At 39.0% G+C, this 21,664-nt stretch overlaps 1 protein-coding gene across 3 annotated transcripts in view; it reads left to right on the forward strand.

Annotated features, from left to right (window-relative positions):
* The window catches only part of KANK1 (KN motif and ankyrin repeat domains 1), a 205,978-nt gene that overhangs the window by 130,475 nt on the left and 53,839 nt on the right, over window positions 1-21,664 (forward strand). For 2 of the 3 annotated variants that reach the window (XM_076008654.1, XM_076008656.1), the window contains exon 3: window positions 16,624-16,743. In XM_076008654.1, the coding sequence (XP_075864769.1) occupies window positions 16,707-16,743 (37 nt within the window). In that variant the 5' untranslated portion in view covers window positions 16,624-16,706. Of the gene's footprint in view, window positions 1-16,623; window positions 16,744-21,556; window positions 21,653-21,664 lie in introns of those variants that run through there. The other variant, XM_076008658.1, reaches the window with a different exon arrangement.

The following is a 21,664-nucleotide window of genomic DNA, read 5'->3' on the forward strand; positions in this document are numbered from 1 at the left end:
AAGTAGTTTCCACCTAAAAGACGTAAGAGTTTTGAAAATGGGCTCGAATCAGCTAGAGGACTTGTTAGCACACCAACCACTGGCCTACCTAAAGAGTTTCTGATTCAGTAGTCCAGGGCGGAGCTCAAGAATAGGCGTTTCTGGTAAGTCCCCAGGGGATGCCGACACCCATGGTCCAGGGCAGGGGTCCTCAGACTTTTTAAACAGGGGACCAGTTCACTGTCCCTCAGACCGTTGGAGGGCCAGACTATAGTTTTAAAAACACTATGAACAAATTCCTATGCATATTGCACATATCTTATTTTGAAGTAAAAAAAAACAAACGGGCAAAAACACCCGCAGGTGGCCCGTGGGCCGTAGTTTGAGGACGCCTGGTCCACGGCCACACTGTGAGAAACAGTGACCTAAAGAATAAGGGTCCTACAAGGCAGTGTGTTTTCTAGATTTTCTTAATTTAAGAACATAAATTTCAACTCCATGTCAGACTCACTGAGTCAGGATCTCTGGGGAGAGTCTTAGGATGCTTTATTATCAGATTTGGGGAAATACTATTGCTATCAAGTAAGCCCTGGTAGAGCATCACTTGTTTCTAAACCACCCATGAGACAGTAGAATTTAGTGATGAACTATTGCATGTTTTCACCCTATGACCCTGTCAGCCCCAAAAGCATATACCCTAGTAGCTCCCTTATTTTAAGTGAATTTGAAGTCATCCTTATAAAACAAAAATATTTTTATTCTAGGTGCCAAATATACTGTACAAAAGAGATGCCAGATGCCTGCCTTCTGAGAATTTCCTGAAGTTTTTCTGAGTTACTTTTTTTATAAGCATAGTCACAGTTTGGATGTGGGATGGTGGGTGTGAAAGAGAAAGAGGAAGGAAAAAGAAATGTACGTTTCTAGCAAGTTCCCTAGTGATGCTGATGCTGCTGATCTGGGGACCACATTTTGAGAAATATTAGAAAAGACCAATAACTCCCAAACATAGCACTTAGAGCAGGCATCCTCAAACCATGGCCCACGGGCCACATGCAGGTGTTTTTGCCTGTTTGTTTTTTTACTTCAAAATAATATATGTGCAGTGTGCATAGGAATTTGTTCATAGTTTTTTTTAAACTATAGTCCGGCCCTCCAACGGTCTGAGGGACAGTGAACTGGTCCCCTGTTTAAAAAGTTTGAGGACCCCTGACTTAGAGTCTCATGGGGAGCTTTAAAAAATACCTCTGCCTGGGTCCCACCCCCAGAGAGTTATTTAACTGGTCTGTGGTGGGGCTTGGACAGTAATTCCAATTATCGTCCATGGTTACGAACCATTGCTGTAGGACCCACAAGATAAAAGTTAAAGGGTTGAGAAGCTGGGGACCTGATGGGAAAAATAAGAGCTAAGCCAGCACTTTTCACACTTCAGTGGGCATGCGAGTCACCTGGGGATCTCGTTAGACTAGATTCTGATCCTGCAGGTCTGGAGTGGAGCCCACAATCCTGCTTTCTTAGCAAGGTGCGCAGGGGCCCACACTTTGAGTAGCAAGGGGGTTAGAAAGTAACAAACACACGTAAGTGTCTATCAACACATAGTTTTTATATTTAGTTTTTAAAAATAGTGTAGAACAGTGGCTGGGCACTGTGGCTTACGTCTGTGATCCTAGCACTCTGGGAGGCCAACATGGGAGGATCACTTGAGGTCAGAAGTTTGAGACCAGGCTGAGCAAGAGTGAGACCCCCGTCTCTACCAGAAATAGAAAAAAATAGCCAGATGTGGTGGCACCCACTTGTAGTCCCAGCTACTCGGGAGGCTGAGGCAGGAGGATTGCTCGAGACCAGTAGTTTGAGGTTGCAGTGAGCTATGATGACACCACTGCACTCTACCCAGGGTGACTGAGCGAGACTCTATCTCAAAATATATATATATATATAAATAGAAATACAAAAATAGTGCAGAACAAATAAAAGCAGAGACACTGAGATTTGAGCACCTTAAATTAGCCTGGCGTGGTGGCATATTTTGCCATTACTCAACATTTCCCTTTCCTTGATGGCTGGAAATTTTTTTGTTTCTCCCTACCTGCTTACCCGTAGCTTCAAACAAATATTTTAAATCAGTTTTGCTTTAGTATGATACACATACACTAACAAGCCTCCCCACCACCCCCATAACTGGGTCCTAGTGTTCGCTTCCTCCTTGACTCAGATCCCGCTCATGAGGTGTTACTGCCCAGGAGGATGAACAGGCCTCTCATTGGAGGGGTTTCTGGGCACTTGGCTCTCATGCTGTCAGCTTGCACACTGAGGAGCCAGTCGTCTTGTGTGTGACAGGGCTTGACCTATGACTCTGGCTTGAGTCCAGCCTTTCCAGCCTGGGTTGGGGGTGAAGCCTGTTCTTTGGCAGGCCCCATTCTCTGGCTGTCTTCCTAGTGCGATGGGGTTGAGACATTGCCATCGGAGCCTTTCAGAAGGACAGTGAGGGAGAGGCAGGACCTCCACGTGAAGAGGATGGTGTTTACATCCCCATCACGGCGTCTGCTCCCCCTGGCCTGTTGCTTTCCCCAAGCCGAACACGGCAGAAGTGGTTGATGGCATCTGAATTGGACCTCAGAGGACCAATTGGACCTCTGTAGCCTCTGACCATTTGAAATTAGTGGGGATGACCTGGTGGTTCCCTCTTCTGCCTCCTCACGCTGACCAAGGCACACGGCTCTTCCTCCTGGGCGTGGCCTGTCGTTGGTCAATCTGTCGCTGTACTGCTGTTCTCCAGAGCATCCCTCAGCAGAATGGGCTGCCTGCCAGCAGGAAACAAGGATTGTCCGTCATTTCCTATTTCTAAATAGCATCTCCAGGGCAGGTGCCCCCACCCCCGCTGGCCCCCTGTGTCCTGGTGTTTGCCTGCCCTGTGTGGGGGCCAGACATCAGCAGAACTCTTGAAGAATCGTGAAAGTGGTGCACTTGCCCCAGCAGGAAAGCCTGTGACAATAAAAAAGCAGGGACTGTTCTGAGTGTCCTGTATTAAAAAGGGAGAAAAGGTCAAGTGAGATTTATTTCGGCTAAAGGAAAGCAACATTCGGGTTTTGCTGGAACAGCTTGTATGACATGTGGAAGGGCAGCTTGACCCTGAGTTTTGCTGGGCCCAGGGGATGCTAACTCTGCTTTTTTTTTTTTTTTAAATTGTGGTGAAAAACATGTAATAAAGATTTACCCTCTTAATTTTTAAGTGTATGTTACAGTATTATTAACTAACTGTATGCACATTGTTGTATAACAGATCTTTAGAACTTTTTCATTTTGCATGACTGAAACTCTATAGCCATTGAACCAACTGCCTGTTTCCCTCTCCACACCCCGACCCCTGACCCCTGACCCTTGGCACCTACCATTCTACTTTCTGTTTCTGTGAGTTTGATTACTTGGACTTCTCATATACATGGAATCATACACTATTTGGCTTTTTGTGATGGGCATTTTTCATTCAGCCATAGTGTCCTCAAACTTTATCCATTTTGTAGCATATGACAGGATTTCCTTTTTTAAGGCAAAAATATATTCCATTGGATGTTTATACCACATTTTCTTTATTCATTTATCTGTCAGTGGATATTTAGGTTGCTTCTACATCTTGGCTATTGTGAATAATTCTTTAGTGAACATGGGAGTATAAATATCTCTTCAAGTTCCTCTTTTAAATTCTTTTGGATATATATCCAAAAATAGAGTTGTTGGCTCATATGGTAGTCCTGTTTCTTATTTTTTGAGGAACCTCTGTACGGTTTTCTACAACTGCTGCACCATTTTACAATCCCACCAAGAGTGTTAAGGGTTTCGATTTCTTTAAATGCTACCAACACTTGTTATTTTTTGCTTTTTTGATGGTGGCTACCCTAATGGTTGTGAGGTGATAGCTCACTGTATTTTTGAGTTACTTCTACCTTTTAAAATCTCTGAATTCAATCTCTGGTTACAGCTTTTCTCATAACCAATTTCAGCTGAAGTGCATAGTCTATACTGGTAATGCAGTTTAACATTGTGAGAACTTTCCTTAGGCAGCAGATTGTGAAGTACCTCCTGGGCTAGGCACTTGACTCCTTCAAAGTTTACCTTAAAGAAGTAGGAACTTTTATGTTCTTGGGAAAACACAAGGGAATCTGGGAAGTGTCTATTTGGCATGGCTGAGCCTTTCTGCTTTAAGTAATAGAAAATAAAATTTTATAAAATGAAAAGGCTGATTATATCTTCAAGGTGAAATCCTCTATGTGAAGTCTGAATAAACCATCCCTAGAACCGCCAATGCCCCTTCCAGCTGATAATATAACTAAAGAAGCCCAGAGCTACCTCTCCTTACAGATAGTAAGAAGCATAAGCAAAATACTTAAAAATAAGATCATTTATTGTATGTTAATGAGCTTTAGACCCATTGATGACTCTGTACTTAAAACCCAGTTTCCTTACTGTGGGCAACAAGGCCAAGTGTATCTTATAACCTTATCTCTGCTTACCTCTCACCTCAGCCCAATCTGCTCTCTCCCTCTCTTGATAAACTCAGTTGCTCAAGTGCATGGAGCTTTTCCCTGCCCTAGAACCTTTAGACCATTCTTTTACAGAAAAAACAAAAAATCTTAATTTTGAAAACCACTTTATCAGTTTTTACTTCTATGGCTTTTGCTTTTGGTATCATATCTAGAAATCTTCTCCAAGCCCCAGGTGCTAAAGATCTTCTATGTTTTCTTCTGAAGTCTTAGTGGTTTTTTGTTTAGATTTAAGACTTTGATTCACTTACAATTAATTTTTATGTAAGGTGAGAGGTTAGGAGCCATTATTTTGCCTAAGTGTCTGCTGTAGCATTATTTGTTGAAAAGACTTTCCTTCCTTGTTTGAATTATTTTATATATGCCTTTGTCAAAAATCATATGGGTATAATTGTGTGGATCTATTTCTGGTCTCTATTCTGTTCCCTGGACCATTTTTATCTTCCACCTTCCCTTTAGTTAACTCCTACCCATCCTTCAGGTCTTAGCTTCAATGTTATTTCCCTACAGAGACCTCTAAGGACCAACCATTTCCATCTGCATAACCTCAGCTTCACCCTTAAAGAGGAGTTACCTCTATTCTCAATACCCATTTTTTCCTCCCATATAGCATTTAGCATAATATATTCATAATCTGTGTGTATGTAAAATTCCTGCCTTTTAGCCTCAACAAGGCAAGAACCAAGTTTATTTCCTTTACTACCGAGGTGCTCAGCACTGTGCCTACTGCATGCTGAGTGCTCAGTCTATATTTTTTTTAAATAAATGAATGAATCAAAGTCAGGCTTCCTGGGAGATATTTTCTAAATCACTGGGTACCATTTTCTTATAATCAGAGAACATTCCTGGCTCTTGGAGCCTTGGGGCTTAATTTTTTTCCTAATTAACCCATTTTTAATGGCAATGATTTTGAAAACTTTTGGCCTACATCAGTTACCTAGAGCGTTACCAAAATCCAGATTTCTGGGCACCAACCCCAGAGTTCTTGATTTGGTAGGTCTGGGATTGGGCCTCAGAATTTGCATTTCTAAGAAGTTCCCAGAAGATAATGCTGATGCTGCTGTTCTGGGGATGACACTTTGGGGACCACTTTTTTAAGGTTAAGAATCTGAGGCTGGCCGGGTACAGTGACTCACGTCTATAATCCCAGCACTTTGGGAGGCTGAGGTGGGAGGATTGCTCGAGGCCAGGAGTTCAAGACCAACCTGGACAACAAAGCAAGACCCTGTCTCTACAAAAAATTAAAAAAATTAGCCAGCTTGGTGGTGTATACCTGTAGTCTCACCTACTTAGAGCCTGAGGCAGGTGGATCACTTGAGCCCAGGAGTTCAAGGCTGCAGTGAGTTATGATCAAATTACTGCACTCCAGGCTGGATGACAAAGCAAGACTCAACCTCAGGTTTGTTTTTGTTTTGTTTTTTTAAAAAAGAGACAGTATTTTGTGTCCCTTTGGTTTAGTGACAGTCCTAGGTACCTTGAACTTGTCATAAACAGTATTGATCAATTTAAGAGTAATCATAGAGGAGGTCATATAAGAATCCAATCTTATATGGAATTAAGAGGGAATTACAGGGAAATTTCCTGCTAAAGCAGTAAATAAACGAGAACTGTACATTTTATTTATATAGGAAATAAACAACCTTTCAAACTACACTATACTAACTAACTCTCTTATATCTGTGGCTGTTACATTGTTATTCTTTAATGTCTGAATAGGCAAAAGCACTGATATTTTAAATTAACAATCTGCCACCAGTAGGAATTCTTGCTCAGAAAGAGCAAGGCTTCAACGATAGGGTCATATTAATAAAATTGAGGCTTAGGTTTCTGCGAGGGTCTGTTTTTCCTAAGCCTATTACAGGTAAACGAAAGCAAATACATACTATTTCATCGTACCTCTACTGAGTCATAAAATTATTTTGTTTTGAAGTCAATGAAAAACCTTAAGGGAGTAAACAAACAAGCAGAAAGAAACTTTAGTAGTTTCTAATTTTCACTTGGATATTCTTCTCCAGATTGTCTATTGGTCCTTTTTTTTTGCAGCAGAACAGCTGGCTTTCATCCTGGCTTGTCATGATCTCATAAACGGTCATCGTAGAAAATTTCCTGGAAAGAAACTATGCAAGCGTCAGTTCTCTTTAAGTGTTCAGGAAGTTGTGTGGGTCCCAGCGACCCAGCTGGAGCAGACCCAGTGCAGGGCTCTGAGAGCATTTGTGGGCTCCGAGACGGTTGTAACCTGTTCACTGACAGCATAGCCGTTGCGCACGGTCTTGGAAAGACACCGTCGTGTTTTCATGATGTAGAGTGGACACGAATAGGCAGTGAGGGTCTGCAGGAGGGCTACACACACTCATGTCCACTTTGGGACACAAGGAGGCAGATTTTATCATGAGGACCCTTTTCAAATAAGGCAGAAAAGATGAATAAGGAATTGGCTTTTAGTGCAGCTAATCTGTTAAGCACGCTGCGAACCTAAATATTCTTTGGGCCCACAGCACAGTTAGATTATTTTGGGGCGGCGGTTGGGTGGGTATCTGCTTTGCTCATTTCATTGCTATATACTAAATGCCAAAAACAGTACAGTGCCTGGCACATAATGGGAACTTACTTTTTGAATGAATGAATTTATTTACTGTTGCTTCTTCCCTATTTTTCACTATATCTGCATTTTAATTTGTTCCTGTGATAAATTTGTACCTCCTCCAGCTTCTTAACTCTGTTACTCCAAGGCATAAAGTTGTAAGCGTAGCTGGAAAAATCCCGACATGTTTTTTTCAATACCTCAGAAATGAAACTAGTATCCAAGTACGATTCTGATTTAGGTCTGGATCCATATTTGAGATATCTCTATACTTCTACCCCACTCAAACCAAGAAAATTATCTGCTGTATTTGCAGAAGCCCAAATGGTATTGGGTCCATATTAGGTAATTTGGTTGCAAAATAACCAAAAGCTAGTTAACATTACCCCTACTTTTCATGTGATAAGAGCAATATTGGAAGTTAAAAGAAGATGGTCTCATGATGAACTATGAGTAATATTGTCATTTTAACAATATTAATTCTTCCAATCCATGAGCATGGACTATCTTTCCGTTATTTTTTGTCCTCTCCAGTTTCTTTCATCAGTATTTTATAGCTTTCCTTGTGTGGCCCTTTCACATTTTTGTTTAAATTGATCCTTTGGTGTGTTATATTCCTTCTACCTATTGTAAATGAGATTGCTTTCTTGATTTCTTTTTCAGATTGTTCACTGTTGGTGTATATAAATGCTATTGATTTTTGTATGTTGATTTTATATTCTGCAACTTAACTGAATTTGTTTATCAATTCTAATGGTTTTTTGGTTTTTTTTGTTTTTTATTTTTTGTTTTTTAGCAGAGTCTTTAGGATTTTCTAAACATAAGATTATGTCATCAATATACAAGGCTAAGTTGACTTTTTCCTTTCCAATTTTGATGCCCATCATTTCTTTCCCTTTCCTAATTGCTCTGGCCAGGACTTCTAGTATTATGTTGAATAAAAGTGGTGAAAGTGTGCATCCTTATTCCAGATCTTAGAGGAAAGGCTTTCCATTTTTTCTCCATTCAGTATGATGTTGGCTATGGGTTTGCCATGTATGGCCTTTATTATTTTGAGGTATGTTCCTTCTATATCCAGTTTGTTGAGACTTTTTATCATAAAGAGATGTTGTATTTTATCAAATGTTTTTTTAGCATCTATTAAAATGGTCATATGGGTTTTGTTCTGGGTTCTGTTAATGTTCATTCTGTCATGTTTATGTTAATTCTGTTTAATCTTTATTGGTTTGCATATGTGGACCCATCCACCAGCCTGTGCATCCCTGACATGACTCTCACTTGATCGTGGTGAAGGACCTTTTTAATGTGTTGTTGAATTTGGTTTGCTAGTATTTTGTTGAGGATTTTTGTATCTATGTTTATTAGTGATATTGGCATGTGGTTTTCTCTTTTTGTTGTGTCCTTGTCTGACTTTGGTACCGGACTAATGCTGGCCTCTAAGAGTAAGTTTGGAAGTATTCCCTCCTCTTCAGTTTTTGGAAGAGTTTGCGTAGAATTGGTATTAGTTCTTCTTTAAATGTTTGGTAGAATTCAGCAGCAAAGCCATCAGGTGCTGGACTTTTCTTTGATGGGAAACTTTTAATTACTGCTTTGATCTCATTACTTGATATTGGTTTGTTGAGGTTTTTCTATTTCATCATGGTTCAATCTTGTTTGTGTCCATGAAGTTATCCATTTCATCTATGTTTTCCAATTTATTGGCATATACTTGTTAAAAATAGTCTCCAAGGGATTCTTTGTATTTTTCTGGTCTCCGTTATGTCCCTTTTTTCATTTCTGGTTTTATTTATTTGACTCTTGTCTTTTTTTTTTTTTTGTCTAGCTAAAGGTTTGTTGATTTTACCTTTTTGGAAAAAATGGCTTTTCATTTCATGGATCTTCTGTATTGTGTTTTTAGTCTTGAAGTTATTTGTTTCTGTTCTGATGTTTTGTATTTCTTGCTACTAATTTTTGAGTTTGATTTGTTCTTGCTTTTTTAGTTCCTTGAGGAGCAGCATTAGATTATTTGAAGTCTTTTAACTTTTTTGATGTAGGCATTTATTGCTGTAAACTTCCCTCTTAGTACTGCTTTTACTGTATCCTGTAGATTTTGGTATGTTGTATTTCCATTTCATTAATTTCAAGAAATTTCTTAACTTCCTTCATAATTTCGTCATTGACCCCATTGGTCGTTCAGGAGCACCTTGTTTTAATTTCCGTGTGTGTGTAGTTTCCCAGGTTCCTCTTGTTGTTGGTTTCTAGTTTTATCTCATTGTCATCAGAAAAGATACTTGTTACGGTTTCTACTTTTTTGAATTTGTTGGGACTTGTTTTATGGCCTGAAATATGGGCTATTCTGAAGAATGTTTCATGTGCTGATGAAAAGAATGTGTATTCTGCAGCAATTGGATGAAATGTTCTGCAGATGTTCATTAGGCCTATTTGGTCTAATGTGTAGTTTAACTGCGGTGCTTCTTTGTTAGTATTCTGTCTAGATAATCTGTCCATTACTGAGAGTGGGGTACTGAGGCACCTATATTATTGCATTATAGCCTATCTCTCCCTTTAGATCTATAAATACTTGCTTTATATACTTGGGAGTTCTGGTGTTGGGTATGTAGATATTTATAATTGTAATATTCTCTGACTATATTGACCTCTTTATCATTATATAGTGACCTTCTTTGTCTCTCTTTACGGTCTTTGACTTATAGGCCATTTTATCTGATGTAAGTACAGTTGCTCCAGCTCTTTTTTGGATTCCACTTATGTGGAATATTTTTTTTTCCATCTTTTCACCTTCAGTCTATGTGTATCTTTCTAGGCGAGGTAGATTTCTTGAAGATAGCAAGAAGTCTTATTTCTTTATCCATTCAGCCACTCTGTGTCTTATAATTAGAGAGTTGTCCATTTATACTCAATATTGTTACTAATAAGTCAAGATTCACTACTGTTATTTTCTTGCTTGTTTTCAGTTGTAACTCTTGCCTTCCTTTCTTCCTGTCATCCTTTGTGGTTAAGTGATTTTCTCTGGTAATATGTTTTAATTCATTGTTTTGTTTTGTTCTGTTTATAGTATATCTTTTATAGGTTTTTGCACTGTGGTTACCATGAGGCTTACAAAAAACATCTTATAGCTGTAACAAGTTATTTTAAAGAGATGACAGCTTAGATCACAAAAAAGAATAAAGACAAAAAACTCTACACTTTAATTGCATCCCTGCACATTTTGACTTTTTGTTGTCTCAAATTACATAGTTTTATATTGCCTATCTCTTAACAGGTTGCTGTAGCTATTGTTTTTGATAGATTTTTCTTTTAGGCTTCATACTAGAGTTATGAATGGATGAACACCATGATTGTTCACCATGACTGAATACTCCAATACTGTATTGGAATATTCTGGACTTATCCCTGTACTTAATTTTACCAGTGGGTTTTACACCTTCAAATGTTTTCGTTTTTACACATTAGTGTTTTTGTTTCTTTCGGATTGAAGAATACCCTCTAGCATTTCTTGTAAGTCTGGTGGTGGTGAATTCTCTTATCTTTTGATTGTCTGGGAAAGATTTTAATCTCTCCTTTAATTTGAAGGATTGCTTTGCTAGATAAAATATTCTTAGCTGGCACTTTTTTTTCTTTCAGCACTTTGTAACTGTCATTCTACTTCTTCCTGCCCTGTGTGGCTTCCATTAAGAACTATTGCCAGAAGAACTGGAGTTCCTTTATATGTTATTTATTTTTTTCTCTTGCTGCTTTTAGGATTTGTTTTGTCCTTAACCTTTGAGAGTTTGGTTATTATCATATATGCCTTGTGGTAATCTTATTTAGGTTGAATCTTCTTGTTATTTTCTGACCTTCCTATACCTGGATATTTATACCTTATGTTTTGAAAAGTTTTCTGTTGTTATTTCTGTGAGTAAGCTTTCTACTCCTTGCTGTTACACTCTCTTGAATATCAGTAATTTGTTATTTTTTTCTTCACTCCATTTGTCACTGTGAACACCAATAATTCTTAGATTTGGTCTTTTCAGGTAATTTTCTATATCTTGTATATAATCTTCATTCCTTTTCTTTTTTCTCTTTTGTTTGATTTCAAATAGCTTGCTTTGAATTCACTGATTTGTTTTTTCTCTGCTTGATTCACTCTGCTATTGAGAGCCTCCAATGAATTTTTCAGTTGAGCAAATGTACTTCTCAGTTCCAAGATTTCTGGAGGTTTTTATTATTATTGTTATTATTTCAATCTCTTTGTTAAATTTCTCTGAGAAATTTCTGAATTGCTTTTCTGAGTTATCTTGGAGATCACTGAGTTTCCTTAAAATTGCTATTTTGAATTCTTGGTCAGAGAGCCTATATATCTGTTGCTGTCTCACTAGAGTCAGCCAGTGGTTACTTGCTTTGTCCATTTGGGGAGGTTATCGTTCTGTGTGCTGTTGTTTCTTGTGGATGTACATCTGTCTCTTCACGTTGAAGGATTAGTTATTTATTCTAGTCCTCTCTGTCTGGCTTGTTTTGGGTTTTATTGGTTATATTTGCTTAGAGCTTCTCTATAGTTTACTTGAATTTCTTATTTTTTTCTGTTAGGTTACTGCCTCCTTTGTGGCACTAGATGGTACCGACAACCCAGGTTTGCCTTAGCTCAAGCAAAGGATTAGAGTGAGTCCCATCCAGAATAAGGGAGACCCTAAAGGGATTGATTATCTGGGCAGTGTGGGAAGGCTGGCTAAAGGCTCATGCCTAGGGACCTGCAGAACATACTTCCTATAGTATGGTGCTGCTGAACAGCCACTCTGGTTTGGCATCTCCTTTGGCCAAGTTACAGAGTAGAGTTCTAGGGCTAGGGATGGTAGTCCTGCCTGCCCCTACCACCTTGTCTCTAGTTGTCCTCAGGGATGTGTTCCCCTTTTGGCACTCATGATGCTTCCTGTAGGTTGAATCATGGCAGGTCTCTTGCCAGAGAACCCAAGATGGTGGAGAAGCTGCCTGTCCACCTCAGTCTCACTTTTTCTAGTATAGAAACCATGGGTTAGGGGAGGTTTCTGTGTACTTGGTGCCAGGCAGACTTGGGGGAGAGGCATTGTAGATATGAAAATCTAATTCTCTCTTACTGTCTTCTGGGAGTTTTCCTATATCTTTGTGGCCCTGGGAACGGACTCATCCTTATATTAGAGTTCTGGGATAATCCAGGTGATAATCTCAGCACTGTATGTTCATTTTTGTTTTTCTTGGAGTGAGGGTGTGTGGCTTGCATCTACACAACCACCATTTTCTTCTCATAATTGTCATTTTGAGTGGCAGGATTCTTATTCCAATATACTGCCTGAGTTCTATCCATTTTTGAAACTCCTACCATTCCATTTACAACCCCTCCCTTGTCCTCAGTGGAAAGTTTTCTTTCAGCTGAAAAAGTACTTAATATTTTGAAAGAGTCAAATGACAATCATATAAAATCTAAGGAACAAGGTTAATAATCAAGCTAATACCATGTGCAGTCTAGAATAGAGTGTGATGGTTAAGTACTGAGAGACATTTCCTGTATGTCATATAAGTACCCCTTCCAGCTTTTTATGCATATTCTTCCAAGGAATAAGGTTGCAAATACAATTGCTTTAAAAGATTAAAGATTGTTTCATAAAATTCTGAGATATAACTTTCTATCTAAAGGGAGTTGAGCAAAGCATCCTTGTATTGTAATAAGCTTATACATTCCAAAGGTGACTACCTTAAAAGAGACATCACTCGTTTATGCAAGTTCTCATTTGTTAAAATAATAATGTCCTCACTCTAAATTATATAATCACAAGGGCTAGAGCATGAACTCTAGTGCTGAATTATTTAATACTTAGTTTAAAATGTCAGCTCTGTCATGCTAGTTGTGTGACCTGGACAAGTTTTAAACCTCCCTGTGCTTTAGTTTCCTATCTGTGAAATGGCCGAGAAGGAGATTTTAGGACTTCGCAGGGTTGTTGTGAGTTTTAAATAACCATTAAAATGCTTTAAAAAGTACTCTGAAGGTAATTTAGTCAATTCTGAGAAGCACATTTTTCACATTGTAACACCTCTGAAATGAGAATATGGAAGTGTCTTGCAATTAATGTAATTTTTTAATAAGCATTTTATCATGCAAGTGGTGACTTTTTGAGAGAGAGTCTTACTCCCTTGCCCAGGCTGGAGTGCAGTGGCGTCATCATAGCTCACTGCATCCTCAAACTCGTGGACTCAAGCAATCCTCTGGCTTTAGCCTCCCGAGTAGCTGGGACTACAGGCATGTGCCACCATGCCTGACTAATTTTTAAATTTTTTGTAGAGACAGGGTCTCACTCTTGTCTAGGTTGGTCTCAAACTTCTGTCCTCAAATGATCCTCCTGCTTTGGTCTCCCAAAGTGCTGGGATTACAGGCATGAGCAGGGATTACAGGCATGAGCCACCACACCCAGCTGGTGACATCTTTTTATCAGTGGTATTTAAAGTAATGGTGGACTTCAGAGTAGGTAACATTGTAGATTTCAGTAACTAAAAGTAGGTAAGATATTGATTAATGTTAGCTGTCAGTAGCATTATCATCAGTGCTATCATCATCATCTTGCTTCTTACCAAGACAGTAGCATTTGATAGTTTAGCAGTGTTAGCCTAGAGTGCTCAAATTGATCAAATCTCAATTTTATCTGACTACTTGTTTCTATTGGTGTGTTTTAAGAAAAGATCTAATGAGTTTTTTTTTTCGTATTTATTTCATTTTAGCTAATGTAAAGTATTTATGGGGTCAATTCATGCAGTGTTTACGTTATTCACTGTACCATACTTGGGTAACTACACTACTAAAATGTTCTTCATTGCCCTTCAGTCTCTTGAAATAGAGAAGAATTATTTATTTTTTCTATTGATATATTTTCCTAAATCCTTTCGAAAAAGTGCTTTTTCTCTTAGCTAGCAGAACTAAGCCACCATTGTACCATTTAAGATTTACTGTTTTGCACTCTCCTCTTGGGGAGAAAAGAAGCAGTTTATTGATCTGTGACAGAGGAATGGACCATGGCCAAACCTTTTCTGGTCTATACAATGCACTGACATAAGAATCTCCATCTCATTAAGAAGAACGAATCCTCACAATTTGAGGCCACCTGCCAGACATGAACAATAACTGAGAAAAATCTATACAGAATACACAACTGTTCTCTTTGCATGGGCACTGCCAGGATCCACACCCAGTGACAGTGTCTTGTTATTTTACTGGTGACATGCTTGTAATTCCTAATTTTAGGCTGCTTCCTTATTTTGATTTTATCGGTCAGTTGGAGGGAAGGTGGGAGAAACCAATTTGCATCTGAGATAAAGATCCTCTGCCAGGTGAAAGAGGTTCAATAATGGCAGAGAACCTTGGGCCAAAGTTTATAAAGCCTGACTAGGAAGATTCTGGGCACATCTCCATCCAAATACCTTGACACATACTTCATTCATCCATAGCACATGCAGCTTGTCTCTTCTTGTCTTCTGTTTGCCCTCAAGATTTTAAGTGGTGGTATTTACAAGCTATTATATAGAAGCAAGAGTACAAACACACAAGTTCCACGCCATGGACCTAAAGCAATACCTCTGTTTCCAAGAGAATGCTGGGCGATTGCCCCACAGTCAAGAGAGGTTAGAGCCATCCTGTGCCCCTGGTGCTGCCAGCTGGAGACTGGGAGTCAGTCACTGGGGCAGTGGAAGGTTTAGAATCTGATCTTTCCGGGTGGAGGAGTACTAGTCACTGTAGCTAAAAAAAAAAAAAAAAAAAAAAAAAAAGCCGTGCAGGGGAATGTGCATGTCAGAAGCAGCCTGTAAAAGGAAAAAAAGAAATCCTTTTGAGTTTGCACTGAGTTATTTTCATAGTAGTTCTCTTTAGCTTTGAACTGTGGTGCAAGCCCATTTAAACAATGAGGAAAATTTCACTAGCTAAGCAGCAAGAAATTCTCACCCTGTGTGATCAAAGTGATCAGCCATTTCCTTTTCCTTCCTTTTATTTGCTTGCGTTTCTGACCCCTAATATTAATAATCTCCATGACTCTGGCCTGGTAGTTTCCTTTTGCATAGTGTTTTTTTAATACCTTTTCTATTCCCGGATGATTTTAAAGCAAATAAAACCAACATTGACAGAAATGGTCTAAATATTTTTCAATAATTATTATTACAGAAGTAATAAAGGAGTTAAAATCATCCATAATTTGATCACCCAGGGGCAACCACAGTGAGCATTTTGGTGTATTTACTGCTATAATTGTTTAAATTAAATGTGTGAACATGTATATTTTTAATTGAATTGGATTTAGGGTAGTATACAGTTCTGTTTTTCTTTTAATCAACATGCGTTGAGTTTTTTACCAGATTATTTAAAAACTCATACATGATTTCAGTGGCTACATTAGAGTCTGGTATATACAGATATTTTAGCATTCTCCTGTTGTTAGGAGGTAATATGGATTTCTGAATCGACACTTTAATTCTCAGGTTGGAATTTGTTTAGCTCAAGTTCTTCTGATTTCATGGGTCTAGAGTTAGAATTTGGGCACAGTGGAAACGGAATATTTTTATATGTACCATTGTTTGCTTTCTTTGCCAGTATTTTTCAGAAGACATTTACAAAAAGCAAAGGTGGGAACAGTGTTCTTTTCTGATTTTTTTTCCCCCTTGGTTTCATTTTGTTTTAAATTTCATAATTGTAATGTCTTATTGAAGTAATCTCAGTTGGAAAAAAAACAACAAAACTTCAATGGATAGGAAATTGCTTTGAAATCCTACTTATCTAGGCAACTTGCTCTGATTTATCCATTATTAAAAAAGAAATAAAAATTAGTTTGAGGTGTTAAAAGTTCAGATACCTTTTAAATATCAAATCTGAATATAAATTCAGAAATATGCTGCCCAAAATGGACCCTAAAGTTTGAAAACTGTGTGTCATGCTATGTCATTTGAAGTTTATCCAACAAAACAGTAGGAGATACTAAAGTTTTTTTTTCTTTTAAGATGAGGACCGACTGAATCGTATTTGTTGTAGAAAGCTGGTTGCATGTGTGAAAGGTGGTGTTGGTAGAAAGATTTGAGGTACTACAAAAGAATTTCCAAGAAGTTAATCTTTTCAAAAATGTAAACATTTGGGGCAAGATATTCTTTTGAAATTGCAGTTGAATAAAGGAAACTTTTGAACCGACATTTGGAAAGGAAGATAAGCTTAAAAACAAAAAATAGTTTTTGGAGTGCTGCAGAGTGATACACATTAGGAGGCCATTTGTATTTGAAGACCACCGTCCTAATACATTTCTAAAAACGCAGTTTTGTTTCCCATAAGGTGTCATGTTTAGAGACCTTCTTCTTTCAGCACCTGTCTGCCGGTGCATCATGGTGTTCTCTCTCTGAATCCTGAATGGCCAGGTCCATCGTGGTCTCCCCCCACCCCCCTCTTCTGATTTGCTTTCTCCATTAGGAGTCATCTTTGTAAGCAGATGTCTAAGATTTAGTGTTGTACATATTTTTAAATGATCCATTTTGATGGGGCTCTCTTTACTGTTTCAGGTTGAATGCGTTCGGGAACTTGATGCATAAAATTTGCACGACTCCTCACTCCTTTTTGGATCTGCCATTGGATTCGAGCCGGCATGGCTCACACCACAAAGGTTAACGGCTGTGCCTCAGGTAACTGCTCGGGAGTGTGTGTCTGTATTAAATGTATGTTTTTGCTTCAACCGATTTTTATTTCTTTTTTAATAATGGATAGTAGTAAGTTGCCTAGCTAACTAGGATTTCAAAGCAATTTTCTATCCATTGAAGTTTTGTTGGTTTTGTTTTTTTTTTTAATTCTTTCAGAAAATTTGCTTTTATCTTTAGTCTTTGTGTGGTGAAATTAGGTAAATTATTATCTAAGTCAATTTTATTGATGTGTTGAAAGATAAGTATAAAATCCTGAATGCTGATGCAAGTATAATGTATACTCCTCTTGTACTTCCTTCTGAAGGATTGAATGAGGAAAGAGGTTTGGATGCTTAAAACCAATTCCTGGTATCCACTCCCAAGCAGCTTTTGTTTGATGTTGCTAGACAAAGAGTAAGGGAAGGGGGGAGAGAAGAGTATATTCTGTAAAGTGATTCTCCCAGAGAGGAATATGCAAGAAGTCATATTATGAATCATAAAGGACCTGTATTCTAATTCTTACTTTGATTATATTAGAGACTTACATAATTTGCATATTTGTTCCAATATTGCTTATATAAGATTTGGGATAAATTTGTAGAAGAAATATAAAGAAAATCCTCCTAAGAGATGGTCTATGGGCAGAGGTGACAGCCTGTCCAAAATAGCATGCCAAGTGTTCACTCCTCATTTGAGCTATCTGCCAAATAGCTGAATGAATGAGAGCAGTAATCGTCCATGTGGAAATTTTTTCTGAGTGCCCTGAGTCCAGGATCCTAGCTCTGCTGGCTCAGAGCACCCTCAAATGGCAACATTATATACTGGAGGGAGTGTGACATAGAGCTAATATACCTGAATTAGAGTCCTAGTCCCAGCACTAACTGTGAAATATTGGGCAGGGCTGTTTCTCCACATGTAAAAACACTGGTTAAGTATATCCACTTGCAGGTTTAGGACCAATGAGAATACCAGAAACGTACTTACTGGTACCATGTAAATGTAAAGGTGCTACAAAGCACCTTTAAAAACAATAGAAAGAGAAAGAGACCTTTGAAGTGTACATTCCCAGTCCATGTACATGACTTTTTATTCCAGCAATCTCTGCTGCAAGATCCCCTCTGGCAAGAACACTATAGCTTGCCCAAATAATAAACTTAGTTGTTTATGTTGAGACAAACTGATTTTTCCCTGTCCATTCTTTTGTTTGACCTTTTTACTACACAACTTCTCTTGTCCATTCTGCTCAGGGAGTGATGTCATTAATAAAAATATGGTTGACGATATCTAACATTCATCAAAGCACATACTGTGCGCCATGGTGCCTATAAAATGCTTTGCCTGTACTATCATACTTAATCCTTCCCATAATCCCATGAGGTTATGCTGTCGTCGTCATCATCATCATCCCTATGTGATAGCAAAGAAACGTTCAGTGATTTACCTAAATGAAATACGAAAAACCAGGATGATTATTTGTCTCTCTAGTAGAATAGTTGATAAGGGAGGGCATTGAAACATTAAGTTTTGAGTGCAGTGGGTGTGTGTTTCAGTCCCCTCGGTGCTGTGGCTTTCCTTCCTCTGCTCTGCGTGCTTCCGCTCACACGCCCAGGGGAAGGGGTGCTTGAGGGTGTTGGTGCCTCAGGAGCGGGACCCTCTGGTGTCTGTGGCAAAATCCTGTCTTCTGGGGTTTAGATACCTACCCTGTTTGCCCCTAATTCCTTTTGCCACTTGCCTTGTCCTGTACTGCCCTTTTTTGTTTTGTTCCTAAGGTCCCAGCATCCAGCTATATAACTTTTTCTTCTCACCTGCTGTCCTGCCTGTCAGGTCTGCGCATTGATTTTGAAAGCAAAAGAAAGCTCCCTGATTTGTGACCTCCAGGGTGTCAGGGTATAAATTATTACTGCAGACAGGTGTCTGGGCTGGGCAAAGAAAGGTTTTTTGCTTATTTTAGTCACCATGACCCCTGCAAGCAAATCTGATTAGAGGCTCAGTCATAAACATTTATGTATATATTGGCCGGGCGCGGTGGCTCACGCTTGTAATCCTAGCACTCTGGGAGGCTGAGGCGGGCGGATTGCTCAAGGTCAGGAATTCAAAACCAGCCTGAGCGAGACCCCGTCTCTACTATAAAAATAGAAAGAAATTAATTGGCCAACTAATATATAGAGAAAAAATTAGCTGGGCATGGTGGCTTGTGCCTGTAGTCCCAGCTACTCGGGAGGCTGAGGCAGCAGGATCGCTTGAGCCCAGGAGTTTGAGGTTGCTGTGAGCTAGGCTGACGCCATGGCACTCACTCTAGCCTGGGCAACAAAGCGAGACTCTGTCTCAAAGAAAAAAAAAAAAACATTTATGTATATACACACACAGTGTCATACCCATATATATACACATACATTGAAATGTTGCAGAGTATCAGGAGTGAATTAGTAAAGTCTTGAATGATTGGACTGTGCAGGGGTGGGGAACCTGCAGCCTTAAGGCCACATGTAGCTTCCTAGGTCCTTAAGGTGTGGCCTTTTTACAGGCCTTGTTCTTTGAATCCAAATTTTAAAGAACAAATCATTTTATTAAAAGGGTGCAGCAGAGAAAGATGAAACTTTTCTTCCCCTCCTTTGGTGCGCAAGAAAGGACAATCTTGAAATCAGAAGGCTGCAGGTTCCCCATGCCTGCCAGCAAACCATGTAATGTGTTTCAGAAAGATTTGTATTCAGAATAATTATAGAGCTATTAATTTTGTAACTGAACTAGGTGAGATGAAATGGAAACTAAGGCCTTCACATTTGTTACTCTCTCAGTGGCTATGGATAGACAAAATGTTTTTCCAGCATTTACTGTTAAATGGAAAATTTTCAAGAAATACTTCTGTACAATTAAAAATCATAGTATCAATCACAAATGTGCTTTAGCAAAATTTGAAATCTAGCTCTGACTCATTTTTAAAAAATTAAAAAATGAATGAGTGCCTACTATGTGCCAGGCACTGTTTTAGGCTCTGGGAATACAGCTGTGAACAAAATAGGCAAAATGCGTGCTCTCAAGGATTGTATATTCTAGTGAAAGTTGAGGTCTCCTGTGTACAGTTGCCGGGTAATATAGAGGACATACCTATTCTAAAAACTTACTAATTGTTTATGTTCAATTCATTTTAACTGGGTGTTCTATTTTTTTATTTTCTAAACCTGGCAGCCTTCCCTATGTACCCCTTCCAGATTGCATCCCCTCCATAACGCCCTTCCCCCCTTCCCCTGTCACTGTCAATCATTTGTCAGTGTTTCTTTTTCACCACACCAGGTCCTCCATCCTACTTCTGTTGACTGGCACAGTTTTCTTTTCATTAATTTAAAACATTTTATTATGGTATTGCTAACAGTACCATAATGTCTCTTGTTAATGTAATGAGATAAGAGCATCGTAAATTGCTCTTGACTGTTCTCTTGTAGCTGTCTAGAAGCAAATGGAGATGGTTGGTTAGGAAAACAGCTGTATTTCTCCAGGGTTTAGGGATGAGGACAATCTGCTTTACCCCCAAGTTTCTGAATCATGCTGTAAACTGGATGCACTGATTGATACCTCTTTAAGCACTAATTAATGTTGTGAAACTTTAATTAGACCTTAGAATTGCTTTTGAACCCAAATAACAAAGTGGCTTATTTGTCAGATGAAGATAATAATAGCTGTCCTGCCTTCTCACAAGGTTGTTGTGAGGAAAAGAGTAAAGTCATAGCTGTAAAAACACTTTTTAAAAACATTTAGTGCTGGTCAATGTCAGGGATAGCACCATTCTCCTTGGTCTCTTGTCCCTGTCACAAGCTCCTGATCTAGTACACACCTGCTTAGGTACAGGTACCCTTGTGTCAGGCCCTGCTGGATGCTGTGGCATTGGGGCAGGGAACTGTATTACCGTCCTCATTTAACAGTTCTGTGAAATATATAGGTGAGCACTGTGAAGTGACTTTGTACACCTGCTATTACATTTTTTGCCTTTGCCAGGTTATTATAGCTGTCCCCTCTTGCTATTGCTTTTTCAGATAGATACACATTCATTTAAGGTGCTTATTGAACTGCATTAAAATTTTTTAATTTAAATTAATATTCATAGAATGTGATCGGAAAACAGAAGGGAAGCATTAATCAAAATTCCACGCAAGGTCTTATTTTTAATATTTCTTTTTAAGCCTTGTCTGATTAGCAGACTTAAACACAGTGTCAGTAAGTTTTTCATATATTTTGGTGTTCAGCTTTTAACTTTAACACTCTTCGCATTTTTGTAAGTCTTCATGGAAAACAGTTTTCAAATTAATATTTTTGACGAGTATGTAATACTCCTCAGTGTATTTCTCCCAGTTCAATTACTCTTTTTTCCTTTGAATGTTTGGACTGCTTCCAGATTTTCCCCATTGTAGATAACTACGCAGGGAACATCTCCTGCCTGGCCACTTTTCTCCTCCTCTTTGATGATTTCCTGATAACAATTTCACAGAAACAGGAAAACGGGGTTAAAGGGCACAACTGTTTTCACAGCTCTAGTAACTTATGGGGCTTGAATCTTGTTCCTTTGGTCAGTTATTTGGTTCCAGGTTTTGTCTCTGTGCTACTCTCAAATGAGGTACAAAGGCCACCGATAAGGCTAGGTCAATCAGACAGTGCCAAAGACTCGTGGCCGAGCAGGCAGAGCCCTGCACTGCTACCGTGCAGCCCACTCTCGGTTGTGTAAATATTTTTTCTGGGCAAGAGCATTTCTCAAACAGAACTCTGAGCCCACTGCGGTGAACCTGACAGCAGGAATTACGTGCTGTTTGTCAAGTGTAAGACTAGTTTGCACTGACCGGTCTGGCTGGAACCAACCTGGTGTTTCCTGAGACCATCTGTAAGGAAAGGACGCAGAGCAGCACAGCGGAGGCCGTGCGTCGTGGTGGTGAGTCCGTGT

Source organism: Microcebus murinus, chromosome 12 (genome assembly GCF_040939455.1).
Source record: "Microcebus murinus isolate Inina chromosome 12, M.murinus_Inina_mat1.0, whole genome shotgun sequence".
NCBI lineage: Eukaryota > Metazoa > Chordata > Mammalia > Primates > Cheirogaleidae > Microcebus > Microcebus murinus.